Genomic DNA, 14,390 nt, shown 5'->3' with positions numbered 1-14,390 from the left:
TCTCCGTCCCCCCATTGCATAAAATGAGAGGACGGGGAGAAATCCCTTCGGGCTGCGTCAAATTTTGCTCACACATACTACCTCACCCCCCATCCACCCGCCCATTCGACCTCATGCAATCACAACATCATCCATATACAACCATTCTCCATTCACCCCTGTCTTCTGTCCTCTCCCGTCCTTCCTCAACAGACATTCCCCTCTTCCCCAAAGCCCCCTTCACCTCATCCATCCACCTCATCCTAGGACGTCCCCTCATGTTCACTCCCTCCACATCTGCTTTCCACACCTCTTTTAATAGTCCTCTTTTTACTACAAGATAATGTACCAAGAAATATCAATGCTAAGGAAAGCCAATGAAGAGAACAATAGGGAGACAGATGAATTAAAATAGGATTTAAAGCAACTTAAGGGAGAAAACGAAAGACTAAAAAACGAGGACACAAAAAGGAATGAGACTTTGAAATAAGAAATTAAAAGCCAAATGAAAGAAATGACTCAAAAGGTCGAAGAAAAAAATAAAAGAAAACGACATACAAGAAATTAAAAAACAGTGGAAAATTGAACAGGAAAGTCAAGAAATATCCCTAAAGAAAATAATGGAACAACAAGTCAAAGATGATACCAAGGAAGCAGTGATTCAGGTGATCAGAGAGAAAGGGAACCTAGTAAGGGACACAGTAGATAGAAAAAGATGTACAGTAATCTACGGCATCAAAGAAAAACACGATATACCTAGTTATCAGAGAGAAAAGGAAGAGAAAGAGCTTGCCAAGGAAATTCTAAAAGAATTACAAACAGAAGAACAAAGCTGGGATCGGGAAATCGAGGAAACCCATAGGATGCGATGATATTCTAAAGAAAAGAAATACAGGCCACTGAAAGTTAAACTTAAGTCTCAAACAAGTGCAGAAGATATACTATCCAGAACAATAAAGTTAGCAAATAGTGAAAATTACAAAATTATCTGGATAAAAAAAAAAAAAAAAAAAAAAAAAAAAAAAAGTGAGGAAGAAAAAGAGAAAGAAAAAGAACTTAGGAATGAAGCGAATGATAAGAATGAAAAAAGAACTGAAATGGAAAAAAATTAGTTCTTTTGGAGAGTGATAGATCTGAGACTGAGAAAATGGTATATAAAGAAAATGGAAACAAAGAAGACAGAAAGAGAAGAGGAGAAAGGAAATTAAAAATAAATTATACTAATATAGATGGCATCTCAGGAATGAACGAATTAAACGATTACCTGGCCTTAGAAAAACCAGACATAATGGGAATAGTGGAAATTATATTAAAGCATAACCTAACACCCTATCCTGTGGGACAAGATTTATACAACTGTTGGACAAAAAATAGAAGGGACAAACAGGGTGGAGGAGTTCTGATTTTGAGCAAGAATGATATGAATGTGAAAAAAATAGCTGAAGGAAGAAATAATGTAGAATCAATTATGATACAAGTAGAAAGTAAACATATGAAGAGTAGAATAATTTGTAGTGGTGTACGTGCCCCCCAAAACACAAGCCTGGTCAGAAAGTGATCACTCCAAATTATTAGAAGATACAAAATACAAATTAACTGAAATACTGAAAAACAGAGGAAATACAGTAATTATGGGTAACTTTAATTCAAAGGAAATATGTTGGGAAGAGATGACAGTGAAGGGGTGGGGGGGGAACTCTGGGGTAATGTCCTTCTTGTCTTGACCATTGAGTACACAATGACCCAGTGGATTAGAGAAAATACTAGATATACAGGTAATGAAGAACCCTCAACATTGGACTTGATACTTATGACGGAGCCTGAGATTGTCGAAAAAATTGATTACAAAACTCTGATAAGAAAGAGTGACCATGTACTATTAGAACTGGAATTGAAAGAACAAATGGATCAAAGCATACGTACATATACCAATGGCTTTTTCCACCTTACACGGGGGGTAGCCAAAAAGAAAAAGGCATAGAAATCACTCCCACCCATTTCATTTCCCATATATTCCACTCCCCTCCACCCTCCTCCCTCCCTTCTATCTTGGTACCTCCTGGATGATGGGTCATCCCTGCATCCTGTCCACTGCCCTGGGTCAGAAGCAGTGTTGCAAGACACAGCACATCCACAGCAAGGCCGCTTCATATATTCAGCGACCCCCCTCTCCGTCCCCTCATGCAGGAAAGGAGAAGACAGGGAGAAATCCCTTCAGGCTACGTCAAATTTTTTCTCATACATACTTCCTCACCCCCATCCCCCACTCACTCCCCTCATGCATCACAGCCTCATCTATACACAAACTTTCTCCATTCACCCCTATCTTCTGTCCTCTCCCGTCTTTCCAATACAGACATTCCTCTCTTTTGTAAAGCCCCTTTCACCCCATCCATCCATCTCATCCTAGGACGCCCCCTCATATTCACTCACTCTACCTCCGCCTTAAACACTTTTTTACTAATCTTTCTTCACTCATTCTTTCCATGTGTTCAAACCATCCTAATACTCTTTCATCAAACCTATCTCCCAGCTCCTTTTCCACCCCTGTTCTCCTCCTCACCTCCTCATTTCTCACTCTATCTAGCCTAGTAACCCCTATCATACTTCTCAGACATTTCATCTCAAACACATTCAAACTCCTTCTCTCTTCCTCTCTCATGTTCCATGTTTCTGCCCCATACATTGCTGTTGGCACAATCACTCCTTCATATAACCTCCTCTTAGCATCCATTCCCAGATGTCTATTCCTCATTACACTTTTTAATCCACCAAGGCATTTACTCACATCTCTCAATCTACATTCTACCTCCATCCCCACTCCTTCCTTTCCTGTCATATGCGCACCCAAGTACCTGAAACTATCCACTTCCTCCAGTTTCTCACCCTTAATGCTCACTTCCTGCCTACTGTCACTCTCTCCCCTTGTACATCTCATCACCTTACTTTTACCCACATTTATCTTCAGCTTCCTTCTTTCACACACCTTCTCATACACTGTCATTAACTTCCTCAATCTCTCCTCTGATCCTGCTACAAGCGCAGTGTCGTCAGCAAACAATAACTGGCTCACCTCCCACTTTTCTCCATTTTCTTTAATCATCTCCAATCCCTGACCCACTACCCTTCCATTCACCTCTCGCACCACCCCATCCATGTAAAGATTGAACAGCCAGGGTGACATAACACACCCCTGACGAAGTCCCACCTTTACCTCAAACTATTCACTCTCTCCATTTCTAATCCTAACACAAGCTCTACTACTCTCATAAAAACTCTTGACTGCTCTTAACAGCTTTCTTCCTATCCCATATATCTGCAGTACCTCCCACACTGCCCTCCTGTCTACCCTGTCATAAGCCTTTTTCAGATCCATAAAAGCCCAAAAAACATCCTTACCTTTTCCTATAGCTTTCTCACATATCTGTCTTACCACAAAAATCTGATCTACACATCCCCTACCTGTCCTAAAACCACACTGTTCCTCACCAGTTACTCCCTTTGTTCCTCTCCTAATCCTCTCAATCAAGATCCTCCCATAAGCATTCACAACTACACTCAACAAGCTGATCCCTCTGAAACTACTACACTCACACTTGTCACCCTTTCCTTTGTAAAGCAGAACTATACAGGCACTCCTCCAGTCTTCTGGCACTCTACCCTCTCTTAAACAAACATTAAATAACCTCACCAGCCAGTCCACCATAACTGTACATCCTTTCTTCAGACATTCTGCATGGCATCCATCCAGACCAGGTGCCTTACCTGCTCTCATCACCTTAACAGCTGCTTTCACTTCATCCTTCCCTATTTCTCCTCCATTTTCCTCATTCATCACCCTCATTTTCTTAGCGCTTCCCACTGCAACTACCTTTCCCTCCCTATCCTCCTTCACATTTAGCAACTCCCTAAAATACTCTGCCCACCTTCCTCTCACTGCCTTCTCTTCCATTATCATCTCTCCATCTGCACCTTTTACCTTTTCTTCTTTACTTGATTTGCCTCCTCTTCCTCTTTTAACTTCATTCTAAAACATCTTTTTATTGCTTACAAAATTTTCTGTCATACTCTTTCCCCATTTCACATCTGCTCTCCTCTTTGCTTCCTTTATCTTATGCTTCACTTACTTTCTCTTTACTTTGTACCTCTCATATGATTCCCTTGTCTAATTTGTAGCCAATCTATGAATGCCTGTTTCTTCTCTTCTACACCCTTCTTTGCTTTCTCATCCCACCACTCACTACCCTTCTTTCTATTTCCTCCTGCCCTCCTTGTTCCACACACCATCTTTGCACACCTTATGACTCCCTCATTCAACCATCCCCATTCCTCCTCCACTCCTAGTTCTACTCTATCCTTTACTCTCTCCCACTCCTCTCTCAAATTCTTATACTCATTCTCCTTTTTTTCTTCATTTCAGCAGTTCACTCTAAGTACCTCCCTACCTTTTGCCCTTTTCCTCTTCCTCCACCTATTCTCCACTCTCAATTTACCTTCCACCAGGAAATGATCTGATATTCCCCCACTCTTTCCCCTTAGAACATGTACATCCTTAACTCTTCCTACCATACTCCTAGTCACCACTATGTAGTCCACTAACACTCTATCTGCCACCCTTCCATCCACCACCCTCTCCCATATGTATTTATGCTTGACTTTCTTCTTAAACACTGTATTTGCTATCAACAACGCTCTTTCAAGACATATCTCCACCATCAACTCTCCACTACGATTTTTGCCTCGAACTCCATACTTTCCAATCACTCCGTCAATTGGTTCATTTCCTACCCTAGCATTTAGGTCTCCCAATACAACTACATTGACATTTCTCTCTAATCTCTCTACGCACTCATTTATATCTACCCAGAATGCCTCCCTTTCCTCTACGCTCGTCTCACTACCAGGCCCATACGCACTTACAAAAACCCACATCTCCCTTCCCAGCTTCACCTTCATCCACATCAACCTTGATGACACCTCCTTCCACTCCACTACCCACTTCCTTATCTCTTCACTTACTAGTATAGCTACCCCTTCTCTCCCTTGTCCCCTCTTCACTCCTGAGTACCTCCCAGCTACACTCCCAATCTCACAGTTGCCCTTTCCTTTCATTTTAGTTTCACTCAAAGCCAGTACATCCATCTTTCTTCTCACAAACATACTGCGTATCTCTTCCCTTTACTCTCATCTGTACCACATCCACGCACATTAAAAGACCCAAATCTTAGGGTACTGGTTGGAAAGCTCCCAGACCCTCTTATGCCTTTTCTTTCTTTTCTAGGAATGTCCCCTTTTGGGCTACAGGTAGTAGGACTCCTAATCCCATCCCCCATCCCTTTTTTGTTGCCTTTTACGACTCAAGTAGAAATACTTGGTTGCAGTATTCTTTTCCCCTACCACAGGGTAGGCGAAAAAAGGAAATGAATATTCAGAGAAATGGTACAGGACAGTAACAAGGGGTTGGGGGACAGCATAACGGAGGGACAGTCGTAGTATGAAAGTGTCATCATTTCTCTATGTACAGAATTTTCCTCTATCACAGACAAAATGATGTGTGGCTATGGTCCGTAGAGGTGCCCCATATAGACCCTAAAGAATGAACTGCATGCTATTTTGCCACAATAACGTGCAGCCAATACCCCAGACGGGGTGACATGGATGAAGGTGTCAAATGTTATATGAACTTCTTTGCAGATGATGCGAAACTACTAAAAAGAATAAGTACAGAGGAAGATTGCAAATCATTACAAGAAGACATGGACAAAATCTGGAAATGGAGTCAGAAAATTGAAGTGAATTTCAACATCAAGAAATGTAGTACAATGGAATTTGGAAAAAGCAAAAACAGAATACCAGGACAATACAATATTGGTACAAAGGAAATTAAAAAAGTCAACTTGGAAAAGGACTTAGGAGTAATTATTACCAATGAAATGACACCAGACAAATATATCAACAAATCAGTCAGAGAAATTTGAATTTATTAAGATCAATGAAGTGGCTTTTGACTAAATGAAGAAAAGGTAAAGAAAATATTAGTTACATTGATAAGACCAAAACTGGAGTACACTGCAATAGTATGGACACCTAGTACTAAAAAGAACAAAGAAATTACAAAGAATTCAAAGAGCAACAACAAAGATGGCACCAACACTCTCCAATTTGACATACGAACAAAGATTGGATAAACTTAAACTACCTAGTCACCACTATGCAAAGGGGGACGGAGAGGGGGGGTCGCCGATTAAATGAAGCGGCCTTGCTGTGGATGTACTGTGTCTTGCGACACTGCTTCTGACCCAGGGCGGTGGGCAGGGTGCAGGGATGACCCGTCATCCAGGAGGTGCTCAGATGAGAGGAAGGGTGGGAGGGGTGTGGAGTGTATTTAGGGATGAAATGGGTGGGAGTGTTTTTATGCCTTTCCCTTTTTGGCTACCTCCCTTGGAAGGGGGAAAAAGCCTTGGTATATATATGTATGTACCTACCCTGGAACAATGAAGAGAAAGAGGAGGCCTGATACCAATATACAGAATTATGAAAGGGATGGAAGTCCTTGATAGAGATGACTTATTAAAGTGGGATAGAGGAAAAACCAGAGGACACAAAAAGAAACTTAAAAAGGATAGTTACAGGAGAGATCTGAAAAAGAATTGCTTCCCACACAGAGAGATATATATCTGGAACATACTGAATGAAGAAACAGTGATTACAAAAAGTATACAAGAATTTAAGATCAAACTGGATGCTGAAAGATACAAAAGCGGGTCATTACGAGCAAAACTCTCTTCCTGTAAAATACAACTAGGTAAATACATGTACCAAAAAGCCCTTTCCTCGTTATGTCCCGTAAAGGCATATACCCATTCTTCACCCATCCCACACTCGTTCAAAACCTATTCCTTATCTTCCCTCCCCAGTGGTGGAGGGAAAAGAATTGTCAATAAGTTTTCATGTGTGTTGTAAAAGGTGACAAAATGGGAGACTATAGATCTGCATTTCTGCATTTTCCTCCTATTAAGTCAATCTTGACAGTATGATGGTTTGTCTTGGGTTAACATCTAGAAACTCACCTCTTAGATGAAGGTAGGATGATGCCTCCTTACGAACCTAAGGCTATTTCAATGAAGCCCTTAGTTACAACAATGCCCTCCCAAGATCCTTCTAGCTAACACCCTATTTCATATAGGTGACTGCAATCCCCTGTGCTATGATGTTATATACTTACATATACTTCTATCTATACACCAAAGGCTTCTTCCCTCTTATAAGGAAGCCAAATCTAGGCACACACCCACTCCCACCCATTCCACCACCCTTGTTTCCCTCTCATCTTAGTTCCTCATGGTTGGGTTAGAAGCAATGCAGCAAGACAGAGCACATCCACAGTAAAGCCACTTCACTTTGCACAGCAACCCTCCTTCGTCATTCCCTCATGAGGAAAATAGAGAAGACAGGGAGAAATTCCTTTGGGGCATGTCAAAATATTGTCCACAAAAAAACATTCTCCCCTCAACCCTATCCCTTGCCTTCTCCCTTCCCTGCTCAACAGACCTTCCCCTCATGTTCAAAGCCTCTCTCATTCCATAAATCCATCTCATTCTCACTTGTCCAGTTCACTCCATCCACTTCTTTCCATTCTTTTTGCTAATCTTTCTGCTTACCTACAGTTACTATACTTCTGCTCATGACTATTCATGCTTTTTCAATACAAATTCCCTTACCTGATGCATCGACTCATAGTCAATACCTGGCGTAGACTGGCTTCCTGCCCGGTGTACATGGGTATTGACAGTTGGAGGCACATGGCTCTCCATCCAGGCACTAGAAGGTACCACATCCTCCCACATGATGAGCCCTAGAGCTATTGTCCGTAGAAGCAAGAAATCAGGGCGCACCTGTCAACAGATGCAACAGAATATAATTGTCTGCTGAAGCAAGAAATCAGGTTGTACCTATATATGAAAACAGAGTAAAATGAAAGACAACATTTTTTAAATGTTTCCTCTCCAAATCCCACCAATACTCATAAAATGTAGCCTAAAGAATCTCTTGACTAGATCTATGATCTGTAAAACACAACTTCCACTAGCTTTCAACTACTTTACTGTATATAGTGAGTAACAAGCATACAACCAGTAATTGCTCTATCTCATCTGGGGTACTCGTTGTTTCATATAATTAAAATTTCAGAGACTTTAGTGGCATCCCTACTGACCAGTCATGTAGCATTCTTTTGTGATTAGACTAATTTTCACTTTAAAAAGATGGATGATCATTTTTAACTTCTACTGTCCCTCCATTCTGCTGTCCTCCATAAGTCACTTTACCACTTTTATGATACCATTACTTCAGCACAAAACTGTCCCAAAGTATAGAAGTGCTAGCTACTGTTACTGCTCTTGGTCCACACACAAAAATAGTCCCACACTGACAACACAATACAAAAGCAATGCAATGATTCTTTTCTCATATATCTACAGGAGGAAACACGAACTTTTGCTGGCTACCATGGGTCCACAAGTTTCAAACTGAAGAAACCAATGACATGAGTGAAAGACTAGACCAGGTTCTCCCAAAGATCTCTTATTTTAGATTTTTCACATTGTTGTCTCTACTGAGTGTGTATATGTATTTACATACATACACACATATACCAAAGGCTTGTTCCCCCTTACATGGGAGGTAGGCAAAAAGAAAAAGGCATAGAAACCACTCCTACCCATTCCATCCCCTACATACTCCACTCCCCTCCACCCTCTTCCCTCCCTCACATCTTGGCACCCCCTGGATGATGGGTCATCCCTGCATCTTGTCCACTGCCCTGGGTCAGAAGCAGTGTCGCAAGACACAGCACATCCACAGCAAGGCCGTTTCATTAAATAGGTGACCCCCCCCTCTCCATCCCCTCATGCAGAAAAGGAGAAGATGGGGAGAAGTCCCTTCAGGCTGCATCAATTTATTTCTCATACATACTCCCTCACACCCCATCCCCCACCCCCTCATGCATCATAGCATCATCCATACACAACTCTTCTCTATTCACCCCTATCTTCTGTCCTCTCCCATCCTTCCTCAACAGACATTCCTCTCTCTTGTAATGCCCCTTTTACCCCCATCCATCTATCTCATCCTAGGATGCCCCCTCATATTCACTCCTTCCACACCTCCTTTACTAATCTTTCTTCACTCATTCTTTCCATGTATCCAAACCATCCCAATACTCTTTCATCAACCCTATTTCCCAACTCCCTTTCCACCCCTGTTCTCTTCCTCACCTCCTCATTTCTCACTCTATCTAGCCTAGTAACCCCTATCATACTTCTCAGACATTTCATCTCATCAAAAGGAAGAGCTGCGTTGCGAGTGGGCCTATCTAGTGGTTTCATCGCCAATAATGAAGGAAACCTGTTGTTATTGTGCGGGATAGATACGCTATGGTACTCGTTGTGACCAGTAAAAGTTTTTCCAGTTTTCCATGTGCTAAGGGGAGAGGGTGGGGGAATATCAGATCATTTTTTGGTGGAAAGTAAGTTGAGAGTGGAGGATAGATGGAGAAAGAGGAAAAGAACAAAAGGTAGGGAGGTGCTTAGAGTGAGCTCTTTAAATGAAAAGGAGAAGGAGTACAAAAAGAAGCTGAAGGAGGAGTGGGGATGGTTCAAGGAGGGAGTCATAAAGTGTGCAAAGATGGTGTGTGGAACAAGAAGGACAGGGAGAAATAGAAGGAAGGGTAGTAAATGGTGGGATGAGGAAACAATGAAGGTTGTAGAAGAGAAGAAGCGAGCTTACACAGATTGGTTGCAAAATAAGATGAGAGAGTCATATGAGAGGTACAAAGAAAAGAAAAGAAAAGAGAAGTAAAGCAAAAGGTAAAGGATGCAAAGAGGAGAGCAGATGTGAAATGGGGTAAGAGTATGACAGAAAATTTTGAAAGTAATAAAAAGATGTTTTGGAAAGAAATTAAGAGAGGAAGAGGAGGCGAATCAAGTAGAGAAGAAAAGGTAAAAGGTGCAGATGGAGAGATGATAATGGAAGAGAAGGCAGTAAGGGGAAGATGGGCAGAATATTTTAGGGAGTCGCTAAATGTGAAGGAGGATAGGGAGGGGAAGATAGCTGCAATGGGAAATGCTAAGAAAATGACTGTGATGAGTGAGGAAAATGGAGGAGAAATAAGGAAGGATGAAGTGAAGGCAGTTGTTAAGATGATGAAAGCAGGTAAGGGACCTGGTCTGGATGGATGCCATGCAGAATGTCTAAAAAAGGAGGTACAGTGATGGTGGACTGGCTGGTGAGGTTATTTAATGTTTGCTGGAGAGAGGGTAGAGTGCCGGAGGACTGGAGGAGTGCCTGTATAGTGTGGTGCCGTCGATTGATTAGTGTTTAACCAAGAGCACCTCCAATGGGAGTGATCAGAGATACCCACATAAGGGCGATTTGGGAAATAAGAAATCAAGCTTGATTATTTAAAGGTATACACTGCCACCACCCAATCGTCTATATGGATATATCTGACCATAAATGGAAACTGCTCCTTGTTATTCACGTCTGACTCCGTCCCCTTTCCTCAGGTCGTTCAGGGTTGGTTCTGGGTAGCAAAAAGGCCTGTTATTGGGATAGCTCTTGGCATCGGACTAAAATTTTAGCTGCACACAAAAAAACGAGACGGCTATGTGTTCGTATCTATGGGTAAACCACTAACCTCCCCTGTTGTACTATTTCGTAAAACTTCATTTCGCTTCTCAACACAGCCCCTAGCTGCTACAATCTCTCCCTAAACTATTTCTCTAGTGGAATCCTGAACTGAAAGTTGGGAATTTTTCCTATTCCTCTTAAAGTTAATGGTCCTAGTTTACGCCTCCGTCCGAACGTGTCAGTGACGTCACGGGTGGGCGGAGCTACGGTGCACCCGCTATGTTCGAGAACATTCTAATGTCGTCTCCAAGATTAGCTGAACCAAAATCAGTTGAAATATATTTGTAGCTACCTCCTATTGTGTTTTTCTTCAATGATTATAGTAAGGCTCTTTGCCAACACATCTTGATGGGTAGACACAGAACAAAATAAATTCATGATCTAAAGGCTCTATTTTCTACTTTGCTTCTTGGTTGAATAAAACCATCACAACGTCCATACTACCCAGTCTCTCAAGTCAACACTCAAATAAATAAATAGATAAATAAAACGAAATTCCAAAAATAATATCCCTTCAAAATTCCTGTCCTTACAATAGTTCCACTTTACAAGGGAAAAGGGGACAAGTGTGAGTGTAGTAGTTTCAGAGGGATTAGCTTGTTAAGTGTAGTTGGGAAGGCTTATGGGAGGATCTTGATTGAGAGGATTAGGAGAGGATCAGAGGGAGTAATTGGTGAGGAACAGTATGAATTTAGCATGGATAGAGGTTGTGTAGATCAGATTTTTGTGGTAAGACAGATATGTGAGAAAGCTATAGGAAAGGAGAAGGATGTTTTTTGGGCCTTTATGGACCTGGAAAAGGCTTACGATAGGGTAGACAGAAAGGCACTGTGGGAGGTTTTGGAGATATACGGGATAGGAGGAAAGCTTCTAGGAGCTGTCAAGAGTTTTTATGAGAGCAGTAGAGCTTGTGTCAGGATTAGAAATGGAGAGTGAGTGGTTCGAGGTAAAGGTGGGACTTCGTCAAGGATGCGTTATGTTGCCCTGGCTGTTCAACTTATACATGGATGGGGTAGTGTGAGAGGTAAATGCAAGGGTGGTGGGTCAGGGATTGGATATGGTTAAAGAAAATGGAGAAAAGTGGGAGGTGAGCCAGCTGTTGTTTGTGGACGACACTGCGCTTGTGGCAGGATCGGAGGAGGGATTGAGGAAGTTGGTGACAGAGTTTGGGAGAGTGTGTGAAAGAAGAAAGCTGAAGATAAATGTGGGTAAAAGTAAGGTGATGAGATGTACAAGGGGTGAAAGTGGCAGTAGTCTGGAAGTGAGCATTAAGGGAGAGCGACTGGAGGAAGTGGATAGTTTTAAATACTTGGGTGCAAATTTGGCAGGAAAAGGTGGAGGTAGAATATAGATTGAGAGAAGCGAGTAAATGCCTTGGTGGATTAAAAAGTGTAATGAGGAATAGACATTTGGGAATGGATGCTAAGAGGAGACTATATGAAGGAGTGATTGTGCCAACAGCACTGTATGGGGCAGAAACATGGAACATGAGAGAGGAAGAGAGAAGGAGTTTGAATGTGTTTGAGATAAGGTGTCTGAGAAGTATGATGGGGGTTACTAGGCTAGATAGAGTGAGAAATGAGGAGGTGAGGAGGAGAACAGGGGTGGAAAAGGAGTTGGGAGATAGGGTTGATGAAAGAGTTTTAGGATGGTTTGGACACATGGAAAGAATGAGTGAAGAAAGACTAGTAAAAGAAGTATGGAAGGCAGATGTGGAGGAAGTGAACATGAAGGGATGTCCTAGGATGAGGTGGATGGATGGGGAAAGGGGGCTTTGGGGAAGAGGGGAATGTCTGTTGAGAAAGGATGGGAGAGGACAGAAGATAGGGGTGAATTGAGAATGGTTGTATATGGAAGATGTTGTGATGCATGAGGTGGAATGGGTGGGGGGATGGAGGGTGAGGTAGTATGTGTGAGCAAATTTTGACACAGCCCGAAGGGATTTCTCCCTGTCTTCTCCTTTATGCATGGGGGGACGGAGAGTGGGGGTCGCCAATTTAATGAAGCGTCCTTGCTGTGGATGTGCTGTGTCTTGCGAGACTGCTTCTGACCCAGGGCAGTGGACAAGATGCAGGGATGACCCGTCATCCAGGAGGTGCCAAGATAAGAGGGAGGGTGGAGGGTGGAGGGGAGTGGAGTGTATTAGGGATGGAATGGGTGGGAATGATTTTATGCCTTTTCCTTTTTGGCTACCTCCCTTGTAAGGGGGAAAAAGCCTTGGTATATGTATGTATGTATGTACTATTGGTAGCATCATCGTTTTTCATCTTTTCATTTTCACAGTTAACCTCAATTAGTTTTTTTCTTTAATTCACTTAGCTCCTTATTTATTTCAGAATTCTTCTTCTTTAGTTCACATACCTCTCTATTTACTTCAATATAGTATTTCCTTAAAATCACAATCTCTTTCCTTAATTCCATGTATTCTTTCTCCCACAAGTTTCTGGAACAAATTGGATGAGGCAACAGTGTGTGCAAAAACTATAAAAGAATTTAAGAACAAACTAGATGTTGAAAGATACAAAGATAGGTCACTACAAACATAGCTCTCTTCTTGTATAATACAACTAGGTAAATACAAACCATACAAGAATTTAAGAATAAACTAGATGCTGAGAGATATAACAACAGATCACTACAAGCATAGCTCCCCTTCCAGTATAATACAACAAGGTAAGTTGTGTATGTTTAAGACAGATTGAACATTTTAGAAGTTCTATTCAATCTGTCTTAAACATACACAACTTGTCAGAGGGCTTGCTTAATATGGGGATTGGATGAAAATGAGACTACATCTTCTATAGCCACATGAAGTGTGGTCAGGGACTTGTACAGTCCTTTTGTACCATCACACATAGCTCAGTTGCTAGCGTCTTGGCTTCGTGACTATGCATGCACAGGTCAGGGTTCATATCCCTTGGCAGAGCTTCTAAAATGTACAACTAGGTAAATACACACATGAACCACCGAGCTGTCAACTAGAGTTCCGTAGTCTACTGAATAAGACAAAAATTCTCAACAGTGCAAGGAAAGCAAGAGGCCTGGGTTGTATATATTGAGTGGGAGGGGGAGCACTTGTGGTTGCCCAAAATGATCTCTGTGTAGTGTTGAATGTGTCTATAGTGAGAAAATGCAAGGAAACCAAGACAGATCAAGAGAAAACTGTGACGAGTTTGATTCGAATGTTGACAAATGCAGAGCCCTCTGGAGGTGCTATACCAAACCTAAATGTAAATAGAGGCTTTGAAACCCCAAGAGGGATTATCAGATTGTACAACAATGACCCATTTTCTGGCTTTGGTAAGTACAAAAAAAAAAAAATTGTGTTGAATCATAGACACGGAAAGGGTGATGACTTGTACTCAGGGATGCCAAGAGGGATTTATACCTGATCCAAAAGGAAAGGTGTGTCCGGAGCCACCATCCACTCAGCAACAGCTTTGTTTGCACTGCCAAAGTATATCATACCAAGTGCTAATGTGGCTCCTGGGGCTGTCACATCAATGTTCACTCTATCACCTTCCTGTAAAAACAAAATATATAAATTAATAAACATATGGCCTTGGTGGATTAAAAAGTGTAATGAGGAATAGACATTTGGTAATGGATGCTAAGAGGAGACTGTATGAAGGAGTGATTGTGCCAACAGCACTGTATGGGGCAGAAACATGGAACATAAGAGAGGAAGAGAGAAGGAGTTTGAATGTGCTTGAGATGAGGTG

At 41.8% G+C, this 14,390-nt stretch overlaps 1 protein-coding gene across 4 annotated transcripts in view; it reads right to left on the bottom strand.

Moving 5' to 3' along the window:
- shtd (anaphase promoting complex subunit 1) overlaps positions 1-14,390 on the bottom strand; it is a 443,338-nt gene that overhangs the window by 328,813 nt on the left and 100,135 nt on the right. For all 4 annotated transcript variants that reach the window (XM_076179508.1, XM_076179510.1, XM_076179511.1 and 1 more), the window contains exons 10-11: positions 14,057-14,191; positions 7,701-7,874 (exon numbers count right to left, since the gene is read on the bottom strand). In XM_076179508.1, the coding sequence (XP_076035623.1) occupies positions 7,701-7,874; positions 14,057-14,191 (309 nt within the window). The remainder of the gene's footprint in view (positions 1-7,700; positions 7,875-14,056; positions 14,192-14,390) is intronic.

Source organism: Oratosquilla oratoria, chromosome 42, assembly GCF_046742065.1.
Source record: "Oratosquilla oratoria isolate Oo_2021 chromosome 42, ASM4674206v1, whole genome shotgun sequence".
NCBI classification, from domain to species: Eukaryota; Metazoa; Arthropoda; class Malacostraca; order Stomatopoda; family Squillidae; genus Oratosquilla; species Oratosquilla oratoria.
This window is presented reverse-complemented; position numbering and strand designations above follow the sequence as displayed.